Source organism: Gavialis gangeticus, unplaced genomic scaffold (genome assembly GCF_001723915.1).
Source record: "Gavialis gangeticus isolate Ggan-Ray unplaced genomic scaffold, GavGan_comp1, whole genome shotgun sequence".
Taxonomy (NCBI): domain Eukaryota; kingdom Metazoa; phylum Chordata; order Crocodylia; family Gavialidae; genus Gavialis; species Gavialis gangeticus.
In genome coordinates this window covers 127,549,545-127,564,621 of record NW_017729032.1, presented here as the reverse complement: position 1 = coordinate 127,564,621, position 15,077 = coordinate 127,549,545, and the positions used below count along the sequence as shown (strand labels likewise).

Here is a 15,077-nt window from a genome sequence, read left to right as displayed (position 1 = left end):
GGGGTCAGGTGGGGCAGGGATCAGGGGGCCCAGGGGGATGGGCAGGGAAGGAATCAGGGGGATGGGGGGGGCTGAGGCCAGGCAGGGAAGGGATTGGGGGGCTGAAGGGGAATGGGGTCAGGTGGGGAAGGGATCAGGGACTCAGGGGACTGGAGGGAGCTGGGGCCGGGGCCAGGCAGGGAAGGGATTAGGAGAGCGGGTGGGGCCGGCAGGTGTCCCCCTCATGGTCCCCTACCCCCTCCTCCAGCCCCTGACCCCTTACTTTCCAGCAGTGGAGCCTGGGTCCAGCTCCCTGCTGGGCAGGTAGCGTGTTTCAGCACCCGGGCAAGGGCTAACCATAGAGATGGTCTGGCAGCCAGAGCGTCTCTATAGAGGACCCAGCCTCCGGCTGCCTGAGGGCACAGTCTGCCTCCGGTTGCCTGCCCCGCTTTTTTTCCGTGCAGGTTTGTTTGCCCCCACACTGCAAACTTTTTCTCGTTCCTGCATGTGCCTCTTGCAGCGTCTCAAAGGGGTTTGATATGCTGCAAGAAGCACATGCAGGCTCATCTGGGTGCGCCCACTGATTTCATTTTGGGAAAATTAGTCTTTATATTCAGCCTAAAATTTCTCTGTCTCAATTCCATCCCCTTCTTATTTTTAGAAACACTCTTCTGTATCTGCTCCCTGAAACATTTCCTCTCCAAATATTTGACTTCTGGTTTTGTGTCTTCCTCTCCCCTTTCCCAGTCATCTGTTCTACTAGCTAAGCTATAAATATTTAGCTCTGCTAATCTTTCCTCACGTAAGACAGTCTCTTCATCAGTGATTATTTTTCTGGGTCTCTTCTGAACTCTTTTCAGTTTCTCAGTATGCGACAGGTAAAATGGTGTTTAGAACTAAATTCAGAACCCAGGTGCAGTCATGTCTAAGAAAGGAGTTGCTGTTGCCTCCTGTGTCTGTTTCTAAGTCGAGTCTCAATAAACATCGTTCCTGATCAGGGACTTCGGGTGCTACTACAATATATTCATTAAATAACAGTCATGCTGTTTATTGTGCTGGAGAGGCCTATATAGTTCAAAATTATATTGGCCTTTGATGTTATATTGCACTGCAAACTCCTGTCTAGTTTTCATCTCCACTCTTCCAGTTTGTCTAGGAATATTTCAGTCTTACTGTTTCCCAGGTATCTTATAATAAATAAGTTGCAGGACATTTTCCCCAAGGATTTTTAACTTGCATTTTTAAATTGAATCTGACTTTGTTACCATCTGCCATGTTTCTAATCCTTCTCTGCATCTTTTTTTTTATTTCTCTGTCCTCACAACAGTTTGCAGTTCCTCACTATTTAATACCACTAAATTTAAACCACTTAATATCTCCCTTTTGAGCATCATTAATGAAACTATTACTTAAGAATGGATGCAACACTGTAGTACTTCCCTTGATACCTTCTTCTCCAAGTCAGCCAATTAGCATACATAATTAGCTTTTGTTTATGGTCGTCTGGACAATTTCTATCCCATGTCTCAGTCACATCAAAGCCAGTACACATTTGTTTTGAGAGTGAGCTTCCATGACAGATTGTACTGTAGTTTCAATAAAATCTTTAAAAATCAACCTTTTTCCTAAATGTTAATTTTTTTTAAAGTCAAGTTTCTATGCCGATGATCCTGATAATGAGTCAGGCAAAAGCTAGCTTGAATCCTAGTCCTAAAAGATCCCAATTAGAGATCTGTTGTTATGATTCCCAACCCTTAGTCTGCTATTTGTAAGTATACAAAAATGGATGTTTTAATATAAAGTTTGTAACATATAAAAAGTGCATTTTAGTCAAAACTTTGGTATATGTGGTGACCCTTTTGACTTTACTTTTTGTTGCCATTATGTGGTTAGCTGACTCTACATGCTAATCAGAATGAAATAGTTATATCTATAGTTAGTTATCTGTACTTAGTAGCGAGTTAGAGAGCTAGATAGACAGACTGATAGGTGGGTAGCTGATAGCTAGATAGATAGATAGATGAGTTTTGATATTACCTCCATGATCTGCAGAATTTTAATAAGCTTTTCATCTGCATTCCGTTTCTCTATTTTTTGCTCGATCTGAATATCCAAGAGCTGTTGAGATGTGTCTAATAAGATGGGCCTAATAAGAAAAAAACATGAATATTTATTTCCTTCATAAAGTGTTAGGGAACTGTGAAGAAAACACAGAAGTAAACATATTTAATAGGATGCTAATATACTTCATATTTTTAAAATTGGGAGTATTAGTAGTCCTCTCATTTTTTGTTTTCCAGACAATGGAATAAGATGGTTTGGTGTCTGTCAATGTTTCTAATACAAGTAGATTACCAACCTCTGAGTAACAAATTTACCCTCTGTAGTTCTTTGCTGCCATCTTCTGTTTCTCCAGCTGATTGCTATTATTGTCCTTTGAAATCTGAAAAAACAGAAATGATATTTCACAGAGCATATATTCCTTTCTCTTTCTTTTTTAAAGCTAAAGCAAAGTGAAGCAAATGCAGATACCAAGGAAAAGCTTCCGTTGCGGCTACGAATCTTTGAAAAATTTCCGAACAGGCCACAAATGGTGAAAATCTCCAAGCTTCCTTCAGATTTTACAGTTCCAAAAATAAGGTATTAAAATACCTTCTTTCTTTACATGCTGTAGATTGCTTTCTTACTAAAGATACCAAGAGTAATACTAGTAAAATGCAAACCTTTTACCCATCAGCAGCATAGAATGTTTTCCATAGAATGGAGCAAAATTTGAGGGAGTCTCACCATGAGCTGGGGGCATGTCCTGTGTGGGGAGTACCCTTGTGCAAGAGGTGTGCCTTGGGCAGGAGTTTCTTGATTTTGGGGGTATACTTTCCAGAAGCAGCCTTCAAGTAGAGTTTGCCCTCCTTAGTCCCCTGCTCCTACACCATGTTTCCCATAGTTAATTGGAAAAATCAGAACCAAACAGTTTATTTAGAAGTGACAATGGATAACATCTCATTTGTCCATCATTTTCATCCAAGAAAAGATTTAGGGCTTTGTCACATGTTCACCTGCAACAGTTGTAAATCATTGGAATGTAGTGTCCTATTAAAGTTAGTACATATTGGGTGCATCTACAGGTGCAATTAATGCATCTGAAGTTTCTGTGCAGAAAATTCAGGCGCATTAAATGGGCATGCGCCTGTACATGCACCTGCATCAGGAGCAACTAGTCCAGGGCTGCTCCTGCCCTGCTCTGCCCCCCTGCAGCAGTCAGAGGGACCTCCAGGCTCCCCCCAGGTGCCAGCCTTAGGCTGGCAGGGGGCACAGGGGGCAGGTCTGGCTACAGGGGTAGTGGGGGAGCTGTCCTGGCTCCAGGGGCCACTCCCTCCCAGCCACACAGAGATCAGGAGTGGCCCTTGGGGCTGGGGGTGGGGGAGCTGTCCCAGCTCTGGGGCAGCTCCCTTCCAGCTGCAGAGAGATCAAGACTTGCCCCAAGCCACGGGGGGGCAGGAGAAGCTGTCCCGGCTCCAGGTGTAGCTCCCAGGTGCACAGAGATCAAGATTGCAGCCCCTTTCAATAGCTGTGGCTTGAGTTGATGCCCCACACGTGAGCAGCAGCAGCAACCTGATCCATCTCCTTGCTCTGCTTGCAAGTGGTGGAGGAGCCTGGGATGAACTTGCTGAATCAGTCCATCATCAAGAAAAGGGGGAGATGAGGGTCCCCCCAGTCCAAATACCACTCAGCTCCTGCCTCCCCCCAGCACTGGGCAGGAGCCATGGGGTGGGCTGGGGGATCCCAGTTCATCATTGCCCTCCCTCCAGCCAAGTGCCTTTGAAGGCAGAGTGACCCCAAGGCATAGAAGACAGCAGTTGCCAAGAGCTGGTCCCAGAGACCTGAGAAGGGTTCAAGACCACCAAGCAGGTGGATGCCTCCTTACAGTCCAAGACCGCCAAGCAAGTGGATGCCTCCTTACCTTTCTTGATGATAGACTGATCCAGCAAATTCATTCAGGACTCCTCTACCACCTGCAAGGAAAACAAGGGGAGAGATCAGGGCACTGCTGTTGCTCAGGCATGGGGCATAACCCCAAGGCAGCGCTGCTGAGCCAGACTGCAATCCCAAGCTCTGCGCAGCTGGGACCTGCCCCTAGAGTCAGGGGCAACCTTACCCCCTCCAACTGCACTCTGGAGCTCAGGACTTAGCCAGGCAGCTATTGTGGCCCTGCTGCATGGGCTGACCAGGAGCAATTTGCTCCCAATCAATGTCTACAAATATACTTTGGCTCAATACTTTAAAGTACTATTTTATAGTAACTGTATCTGTGGGTACTAGCAAATGGCACTTTAAATATCTTCTGTGCAGTAATTGCTATGCATGTGTAGACATTGATGCTTTACTGCTCATTAGACTAGCAAAGCATCTCATGTAGTACTGCCATTAGGAGATAACCTCACCTGAAAGGAAACAACTTTGCAATGCCATGACTGCAATTTTCAGTCCTCCAGCATCCCAAGATGCACCTCTCCCAGCATCTCTTCATACTCCTACCTCCTCTTCCTTCCCTACCCCTCCCCCACCCCCTCCAGCAGGGATTGAGCCCAGGTGTCCTGGACACTGGGCACACCCCAACTCCTCAGTCCTCTAGTGGCAAGTCAGAGCTGTGCAGGTAAAAAATGGTATTAACCCTTAACATGCAATCACTCACCATGCATTCTAACTTTGACACTGCTTAGCATTCCACACATTTAGTGTGGTCTGAGCATAATATAAGTCCACCCTGAGATTGCCAGTCCTGAAATAATTTAACCACACATGGATAAAGTAAGATTGCAAAGAGCATTTTTGTGGCTAAGCAGGAATTTCCCTAAGGTTTTTTTGTTTTTGTGCCTTTTGCTGTCAGCCAGCTAAAATTCTAACTGATTCCAATGTGGTTTCATTTTCCCATATGGTCAGCCACCTACTAGTAACCAGACAAAGGCAACCAGTTCATTCCAAATAGACCACTGAATAGGTGCCAGACTGTGAGGATTTTGAGAGCTACTCACCTGTGCAAAATTTGTACTTTTCCTATAAAAAAAAACAACACACAAAGGTTTTCATATACTGAGAGGCCAGTTACAGCAGACTTATTCTTTCCCCCATCCAAGAGGCAGGTTAAAAAAACCTAAGAACTACTCTAATGTGCATCAGATGAATGGTTCCTCAAGGACCTTCTGTCAGCTGAGGGTAGTCGGAGCATAGCACAATCCATCTGTACTTCTACATCCTTCTCCACTGTTCCCCCGGGTCAACAGGTGTGGGAAGAATAGTATAAGAAATGGCTAGGGGAGCTCTATATTCACTGGGACTCATCATATAATTTGAAACCTACTAGCTAGTATTGTTGGGCTTGATCCTTTTAGATCACGTGAGCTTTGTAAAAATAGAAGTGCAGATCAGAAATCACTGTCAATTTCTATAGGTACTAAAAGGGCATATTTTACTTAATTTAATTTCTTGAATTTTATTTATATATTAAGTTTTTTTCTTCACTTTCTAACAGGTCTTTGTATGACTTGTATATTATCTTTTCCACTGTGTTTTTCCAAATACCTACTGTGTGGCAGATAATTGGTAACTGATATTGCTCGCAAAAAAAAAAGAGCCATAAGCTACCGACTGAAAAATAAAGTCTTTAAGAATGAAGCAGTTATGTGGCAATGAGTTATCACTCCAGCGAAGAGGCAGTTACAACACATTTCATTTACACTGCGTGTGACTCTACCCCACTGATTTAAAATACAGAAAAATAAATGTACATTTCTGGTAAACAGAAATACTTAAAAAATTTAAACATGGCATATGTGAAGTATAAAACTGCCAGATACCTTAAAATTGGTATTCAGTACTGTTACATGAACAGATGCTGTTTGAACTGTTGAAGAAAGAATTTCTTGCACAAAGTATGTTTCTTTTGGATTATACCATCATTTGGTTTGGTTTTAAGTAGCAACTTAGCCTGTTACAAACTTGGAAAGAGCTGTAAACTGCAATATATGCTGTAGATACCTAAGAAAACTAATGGGTAAACAACAAAAATACATAAAAGGATGTATTATTAAAGAGAACTAATGACTGGCTTGGAACTGAGTGCAAGCCATCTACATTCAAATGCAATTATGTGATTTTTAATAACTAAATCTAAATCCAATTATCTTTGTTGTTTGTGTACGCTGTCATGTACCCATCAATTTTCATCTTGTTATTGTTCCATTGTAGCATTAACCAATTGTTACAGAAAACAAGCCTTAACTCCTTTCTGGGTTTTAGCAATAAAGTGCAACATCTTTGGTTTATTTGTAAGGGAAAGTTTCATGAAGCAATTTATTGACCGACAGCAACAGGACACAAGCTGCTTATTGCGAAGACTTCCTTCAGCATCCTCGTCCTCATGTGACCATTCCAAAAGATCTGCAATTGAAGAAAACAAATATATTGATCAAAAGGTAAATAACAGACTTTAAGACAGCATGTGTCTTTCATTGTTTCAAATATGTGGTATGAAGAAAAGCCTCCATCTCTACACATTGACAAATTGCAGATAGCTCTGTAAATACTATGTAGGAGCACTGTAATGCACTACATTTAATTTAAATGACATAAAATTGACTTACAGCTAGATTAAGGTTGTCCAGCTTCTAGGTCCAAGCCACAGAAATGAGGGCCATACACCACATGGGCTGCTAACTGTGCAGGAAGCCCCTCCCCAGCACCCTTTCCCATTACACAGGCAGCCCAGCTACACCGCCACACCCTACCATGCATGCAACAAGTGCAGTCTGCCATGCTTTCAGCCATACCCTCCTCCAAGCCAGGCAGGCAGCCTGACACCTTATTGTGTGTGCAGCACAGGCACCCCAATCCCTTTGCCACAGCTCCTGCCACACTCTCCCCTTCCCACTATGCCACCCTGCCTCCAGGAGTAGAGAGGAAGCAGAAGGTAGAGGAGGGATGGGGAGCCTGGAGACCCCAGTTGTCACTGCAGCAGGAGTGATACGGGAAGCAAAGGTGGGTAGGAGCTCGCAAGCTGCATGCTCACCTCTCATGGGCCATCAGTTGGATAGTCCTGATCTAGATCTCCAGCTGTTGTAAATTGTCCTAGACTTCAGAGGAGCTAGGGCAATTTACATAAGTTGAGGATTTAGTATATAACTTTTAAAAAATGCACCCATGTACCAAGCATGCTATTTCTAATGCAAATATCCTGTGACTGTGAGTGACTGGCAGTTGTATTTGGAAGTAAAGTCTGAGAATTTTAAATTTATGTTTCATAATTCTCTGCTGCCAGTCATGGCAGTATTAAAAAACATCTAGCATTTTAGCAAACCAGTGTGAGAAGAATATACAGGAGAGAAAAACTTAGTCTCTATTTTTGTCTGTGAATTGTTAGCAAACAAGTTCTGAGCCTTACAATTTTGCCAATGCTTCTGGTGAACGCTGTGAATTCCCCACCCAGCTTGATCTAGTGTTTGAACTGGATACATGCAAGACAGCATATTCACTTTGTGCACACTTCTGGATAAGTGGCCCTTGATAACAATTAAAATATAGGAAAAATACCTTGGTGAAGAAGTTGGTAGGCACACTTAAGTCAGATAGTTTTGATTTTTTTCTTTCTATCTCCCACTGCTATATGAATTCCTACATGCATCAGCCAATATTCTCAAGAACACTCAGTCAGAGCTAAGTGCTTTATACCAGCTGTGATTAGAACCATACATCACTGGTTATTGCTTTAACAAGTCTTGATAAAACAGCCACTAAAATCAGGCTGGATTTAAAATGTAGCAGAGGAGCATAGCATAATAATGATAAAGATAATAATGATGCTGTAAGGTAATAATCAAACTATGTAATTTAACTTCTGATACCTTAGAAATGAATAGAGTCAGAATTCAGAATTTATGATTACCCAACTTCTAGTGGTATTTAAATTAATATCTGTCCTTAATATTTTCAAAGATATACTGGTCTCTTGAATCAGACAAAAAATCCTTTTATTGCATAGAACTTTTGACAGCCTAAAAATTCTGGGTCATTTTTTTCTAGTTGGTTATTACTTTACTATTCTTTTGTAAATAAATTTTAAATTACGGAATCAAAAGAAAAAATAAAGCTATTGATAAATATATAGCGATACCTCCCACAATGTTGGCAATGTATTGTTTACAGATGAATAACATGGGACAGCAGTACTACAGGTGGGAGGCAGTGTTAAAGGAAATAACAATTAGGGCCTTGTTACACAGTAATTTTTGGCATCTTCTAGAGCTCTTAACCTCTGAATTAGCTGCACATTAACACCTTTTAAGTGGCTTGTTATTCATTTTAAAGTTACGCCACTTCAGGGCAGGATTATCTCTAGTCTGCCTAATTTTGCTCCTGTTCCATTAGGGTGTGGCCATTCTCCACAGCTATTCTGCCCCAGGTGAAGTCCTCAAGCATCCCAAAAATCAGTGGCCCTTCCTGAGTCAGGGTAGAGGCATTGAGACACAGGAGGGCCAGGCAGGCGGCCTCCTCCCTGCTGCTCCCACCAGGCAGAGCCAGTGCCACAGCCCTAGAGCTCGCTTACTCAGGCCCAGCAGTCCAGGAACATGCCTGGTGGGGGGAACGGGGGGTGCATGAGCAGGACTTCCTGCCCTTGCCGGGCTTGGGAGGCAGCTGTGAACGGCTCAGGCTTCCCACCTGCTCTGTGCAGCCCTAGCCTGGATGGACAGGCCAAACCCTACGCTCTGTTCCTGGTGGCCAGACTCCGCACAGCCCAGTGGAGCACGGGGTCAGTGGGAACTGACCTTGGGCTGTTGCACTGCAGCTGCCAAGCTCCACCCTGCTCCAGCCACCTGACCCACTGGGGCATGTGACCAGGTCCTGGGGGCCTAATCCTTTTTTTCCTCCAGAGCTCACTCTCCTTCACTGCCACTGGCCATGGTGCCAGCTGGCCAGGAAATGCCTGAGTGCCAAGGAGCCTGATCCTTTTCAGAACTCAGGAAGTGTCTGCCTGGCTGGCAACCTGGGCAAGGGCAGCGTGGGGGTGGGGGGCAGGCTTTGTAGATAAAAAGGATCAGGCCCCTCAGAGCTCAAGCAGCAAGCCAATCCTATCCCTAGCTCTTAGTTCTGCCCCTGCTCACCAATCCTCTAGTGGCAAGTCACAGCTATGCAAGTGAAGGACAGTCAGAGATGGTTTTCTGCATTCAGGTGTGACTGCTCCGCTAAGCGAAACAACACTAAGCTGATTAACATTCGCTCAACTTACAGAGTAACATATAACAAGTCCCTTTGTTTGCACAATACAGAGAACAAGAAGAAAATGTGACCACACTGAGAAATACTAGTAATTTTATCCTGTTTGCCAGAATACGTTTTCTCTGACCACAAACAGAACTACAGGGATGGAAGTATAGCACTGCAATAAAAAATCTGGTGGCAATAAAGATAAAAAACATAAACAAGAATAAACTTTTCTGAATGTGTGAAGAGGCCAAATCATTAGCTGATGTAAATGACTAGATTCTGATGAGGTCAATGGATCTACACCATAACTAGGGACCTACCAAATTCATGGTGGGAGTGGGGTATGTGGCAACTCCTTTAATCTTGCAGGTTCCACTGTGTGCCTCTGAGCAGAGAGGCCTCTCTGCTCACCACTTGCTCCTGATCAGCGGGGAGGTAAAAAATGCAGTTTTAAAGATGGTGCCATTTTTGCTGCTCACCGCTGAATGGCCGAGGGGCCCTGGCAGCCACGCTGCTTGTTGCTGACTAGTCAGGAGGCAAAAACAGCACCATATTCAAAAATGTAGTTTTCGCCTCTCCGCTAATCAGGAGTGAGCAGCAGTGTGCATGGCGGCTCCTTTTATTTTGCAGGTTCCCTCATGCACCCTCTCCCACCACTTGCTGCTCACTCCTGGTCAGTGGGGAGGCAAAACCATGATTTTAAATATGGTGCTGTTTTTGCCTCCTGGCCAGTCAACAACAAACAAGGTGGCTGCCAGGGCCCCTTGGCCAATCAGCAGCGAGTGGAAAAAATGGTGCCATATTTTAAACTGCAGTTTTTGCCTCCCTGCTGATCAGGAGCTAGCAGCAAGCAGTAGGAACCCTCCACCAATCAGCAGTGGTGGGGGGGCACAAGGGATCCTAAAAGATTAAAGGAATCACTGTGCACCCCACTTCCACCATGAACTTGGTAGGTCCCTAACCATAAAACACTAAAAGTGGATATGCGTAACTGGAACAAGGCAGTGCCAAATTAAAACATGATGGGCTATATCCTATGTCACTTTTCACACCCAAATGTACCTACCCACTTGCATAAGTGCCAGAAATGTCCCTTATGTACAGTCTGTAATTTTGGTTTTTCCTCCGGTGATATGTGAGGATAACAGGAAAAGAAGCCACTGTGCATGTGGCCCAGTTATATAGCAGCTTCTCTGTATCCAATGACTCTTAAATGCAAGGTACAGTAGTTCAGCTCCCATAGGAGGCCTGAAAAGAAATGTGGACAGGTGGTTAGAGCACTGTGAAGGAAAATAGGGTGTCTGATCAAACCCTCTCTGGTGAGGGGGGCCTGGAATCTAAGTTTTCCACTTCCTGGTTGAGTATCTGAACCACTAGGACAGTGATTCTCAACTAGGGTGTCAGAGCACTATGGGATGCTGTGAGATCCTTGTAAGGGTGCTTGCAGGGTACTATGCAATGCTAGCACTGGCTGGTATGCAAACACCTAGACATGATTTAGGACATAAACCCAGAAATTTCAAATAGGAATCCATAATGTCAAAAGCGTTCTGACCTGTTCTGGTCTTTCTCAGTTCTTTACAAGAGAAGAATTGCTCTACTATTTTTCCATAGTCAAGAAATAAATGAAATCCGAGAGCTGGCATTTTCCAAGGAGTGCCTTGAGTCTAACAAGGACTATCTGGAGTCCAAAAAGGTTGAAAACCATTGTACTAGGCTCTTGGTCTAAAACTCAGGAGAGACCTCTTCCTCCCCATGGTTTTTTACTGGGCTGCAGTTTGGGGATTTGTACAGGTACCTGGGTGTTTATCTGGCACTATGTACCTGTCCTGTCAAGCATGCTTAATAGCTGCATGGTTTGTGCATCCATTCTTGAAATAAAATCAAAACCTGAATAAGTGCCTTGCAAGCTGGGCAAGTACCACTTGGTCCTGTAAAATAAAATAGGACTAGCCCTCTATGTCCATTCTGCATACACTAGCCTCCAAACTGGAAGCCATGCTTCCCTATCGGTGTGGCATTCCTACGGCACACTAACCTGGCTCCACTGTTTTTGGTTCAAGAGCTAGCATGTGGACAATGAACCTGATAAGTCTTGCTATAGTGTGATCTTGTGCTTGTAGACAACATATTCCAAGGAATTTGTGCTGAGTGTCTTTTTTCTGCAAGCTTCCTTAATCCAGTCATCATTTTATGCGATGTTCATGTGCAGGATGCAAATAAATACAAATCTGAATAATAAAAACTGAAGGTAAATATTAAAGGTGAACTATAGTATTTTCTCATCAATAACTTCCCATCCTCCCAAAGAGCAGCTGAATGATCAAATAAAGGTTGCTAACGGGCATTCCACATTATTTTTCTATTTATTTTGCAAGTCTCTTCTTTTACAGCCCAATGATTGTTAATTTTGCCTTTGTTTTTACAAATTGTAGCATGCACTGGCATGCTAACATCCAAAGCAGTCAAGAATGTAATCAAATGCTATAAATAATAGTAATGAAAAAAACAGCTGTGCATTAATTCCTATTGACAGGCCCCTGCTACACCCCCCATAATAAGAATAGGTGGCCTGGATATCACATGCACTGGGGATCCTAAACTTGTGAGTAAGAGATTAGTAATTGCATGGAAGTATGAATGCACCTATTAAGCAAAGTATGAATATAACTGGAATATAGTCTAAAAATTAACTGAAATACCTGTTTTTCTGTTTGAAAGATATTTAAAATATAAGCATAGAAACATTGTGCATCACCTTTAAAACAAAGCAGACAGGATATGCCTCTCCTAACACTAATTTGCATGTTACTGACATTAAAATTACATTTGACAGCAATAAAGTTTGTGTAAGAAAATGTCAATGCAAATGCAAAACTATAATATCTACAATGAACAGTTTATACAAAGTGAGAAATGCATTGTGGTATGTGAACATTCTGAATTCTGGGCAGAACAAAATATGTGCAAAATTTCTCAGGAAAGCCCTCTAAGAAAAAGTTCTTTGGCCTGTTTAGCCTTAGCTCCTGCGTATGAGGCTTGGCTACTGTAAAGAACAAAGATTTTCCTACAGATTGCTCTTCTGTAACTAACCACATAGGTCCCTGTTTCCAAACTGTGGTCCAGAAATCCCTTGCCATAAAAAAGTGGCAAGGGATCCACAGCTTGTCTGTAAACTGTACTGGCAGTCCTCCTGTGGCCTTGCAGTATTTTTATTTTAAAACTTGATGATGGTGGTGTTCCATGAGAAATGTTGAGGGCTGGCGATGCTCTGTGTCCAAAAAGTTTAGAGATCACCAGGGATTCTGGTTTTCGCTGATAAAAAAAATCCCCAATTTTCAGATTTAAAAAAGTAACCTAAAATCCACATTTTCTGGTGATTAAAATGAAAGACCACTTATACACACACACACACACACACACACGTGTGTGTGTGTGTATTATACATATACATACATACACCCACGCACGCATATATATCCAAATTTTTCCATGATTAAAATCTAAATCAGAGAAAACCAAGATCCCTGGAGATTACTAATATAGGTCATGGTTTTAAGAGGTGCTTAAATTAAGCTCATGGTTTTTAATCCTGTGACTGGCCCTATTGACTTGAGTGGATCTAACATACCTTTGCAGTTAGGTACACATTCAAGTACATGTATCAAGAATTCTTGATTATGCAAAGAGATTTGAGAGTAAATTGTGACCACAGTCCTGAACCACTTATTTATTGCAATTTTGCAATTTAAAAATATTGATGTATTCTTTATTGTTGTTCAACCCACCCTAATATGAAATGCAGACAATCTGAATTTCACTTAAAATAAAATTCACAATTTTTTTGCTCTATTCACTCCATTAGGTCATGCAGCCATGAACTTCTAGTGCCTCAATGGTAGAATCAAGGATGAGTAACATTCCTCATCAAATGTGGCATAAAACAGGGCATTTATACTTTCATATAGAAAGGAAGAGAGCACTAGGTAGTATTTTGTCAGAGTAATTACTCTAGCTTTCTATAGTTACAATTACCATGACAACCTCACATTTGTATGAACCAGTTTTCTTAAAAATATGTTCTCCTTAAAGCAAGCATGGAATGATTGCTTTAAAATGCAAACCCTCTGTGTATGCTTTCTTTTCCTCTGTCAAAAAGAAACATGACCAACGATTTAGATGGAACTAGTGCCTTATAGAAGATTTCCCCACTGTTAGTGATGATGACACTGTGATGGCTTCAACAATTTTTTACCTCTTCTTTGCACTGTAGATGACAATGAAAAAGTCAGGTCTGGAACCAAAAGATGGGATTCTGCTGACATTTCTGATTCTTTTTTCTTTTGTAGTGTCTGTAATGTTGGTAGTTATAACATTTCCTCTTGGAATTATGTTAGCACTTTGTGTTCTACACCTGCTGAATTGATAGGCAGCACTTAATTTAAATGATATATTCTTTTACTTTCACTTGAAATACTTTCTTTTGCTTCTCATCTCTATAATATAGTATCATACTTACTTGCATTGTTTTATATTCAGCATCAGTGTGACACACAATTCATGAGAAACTGAAGCACGGTTTACTTCCTTTGTCTCCTATGCACCTGAGAACATAAATAACATCTTCTCAATGTTAAAGTTACTATTTCCTTTCAAGGATTTTATTTAGCAATAAAAGGGGTGTTAGTTTGCCTTGGGTTCCTTGTTCTTTTACAGCCTTTTACATTACTAACCCAAATACCTAAACTGAAAAGTTTATGGTCCATGCAAGTATTTGCATTAAGCAAATCCAGAGTCCTCTTGCCACACAGCAGAAACATGAAATAGTTCTATGTCAGTACTATATTTGAGAGATGTAACATTGTTATCAAGCATACTTTCCCCAAAACGTACTAAATTAGTAATTATTTCTGATGCTTTGTTTTACAGAAACAGAAAAAGGGGTTTCTTACTAAAAAACAGAAAAAAGGGGGTTCTCTTAACTCTGTAGGTAAATCTGGGACCTTCAGAAACTTTTTCAACTCCTCCAGATGAAGTATCATAAAATCACAGAAAAAAAGGATTGGAAGGGACCTCAGGAGGTCTAGTCCAACCCCCTGCTCAAAGTAGGACCATCCTCAACTAAATGATTCCAGCCAGGGCTTTGTTGAGCTGAGCCTTAAAAACCTCCAAGGATGGAGATTCCACCACCTCTGTAGGTAGGGCTGTGCAAAGCTTCGGCAGCTGATTCTGTTTAGAGGAGATTTGGGGACCAAATCTCCAAATCTGAATTGAACCAGGAGACCGAGTAAAAGCTCCAAATCAATTTGAAGCATCCAAATCAATTCAGAAAAGCTTTGGAAGAAATGCGGCTGATTTGGGCATTGACTAAAGGCAGCTGAAAGCTGCCTCCAGCTGGTAAGTCTGTTGGGGTTGGGGGAGGAGGGAGAGAAGGGGCATGAGAGGGATTGGGGCTGGGACAAGCTGCCCAGCTGAGACGGGGGGGTGCGTTACTTGGGGAGGGAGGTAGTGGAGTGCAGGATGCAGGTGCAGCAGCACTCGGAGCAGGGGCTTTGCCCTGCTGCCACTTGCCCAGCCAGGGCAGGGAGGTGGGATGCAGGCGGGGCTTGCTCCAGGCAGAAGGGAGCAAGTGGCAGCAGAGCATAGTCCCCATGGCTCCCCACACTGGGAGAAGCACCCATGGCTGCCCTGCCTTGCCCCATCCCCTGTATGGTCCCAGCCTCCTGGCACTTTAAAAGTCTCCCGATGGCCACTGCCAGAGCTGGTGAGTGCAGGGCTTTTTTTTGTTTGTTTTTGTTTTTTTTAAAAGTGCCAGGACTAGGCTGGGGCCAGATGGGGGC

General features: G+C 42.7%; 1 protein-coding gene across 3 annotated transcripts in view; it reads left to right on the top strand.

Moving 5' to 3' along the window:
• NALCN (sodium leak channel, non-selective) overlaps positions 1-15,077 on the top strand; it is a 564,495-nt gene that overhangs the window by 437,161 nt on the left and 112,257 nt on the right. For 2 of the 3 annotated variants that reach the window (XM_019524284.1, XM_019524285.1), the window contains 2 exons: positions 2,483-2,619; positions 6,311-6,452. The exons of the other annotated variant lie outside the window; for it this stretch is intronic. In XM_019524284.1, coding sequence (XP_019379829.1) covers positions 2,483-2,619; positions 6,311-6,452 — 279 coding nt within the window. The remainder of the gene's footprint in view (positions 1-2,482; positions 2,620-6,310; positions 6,453-15,077) is intronic. 3 annotated transcript variants of the gene reach the window in all.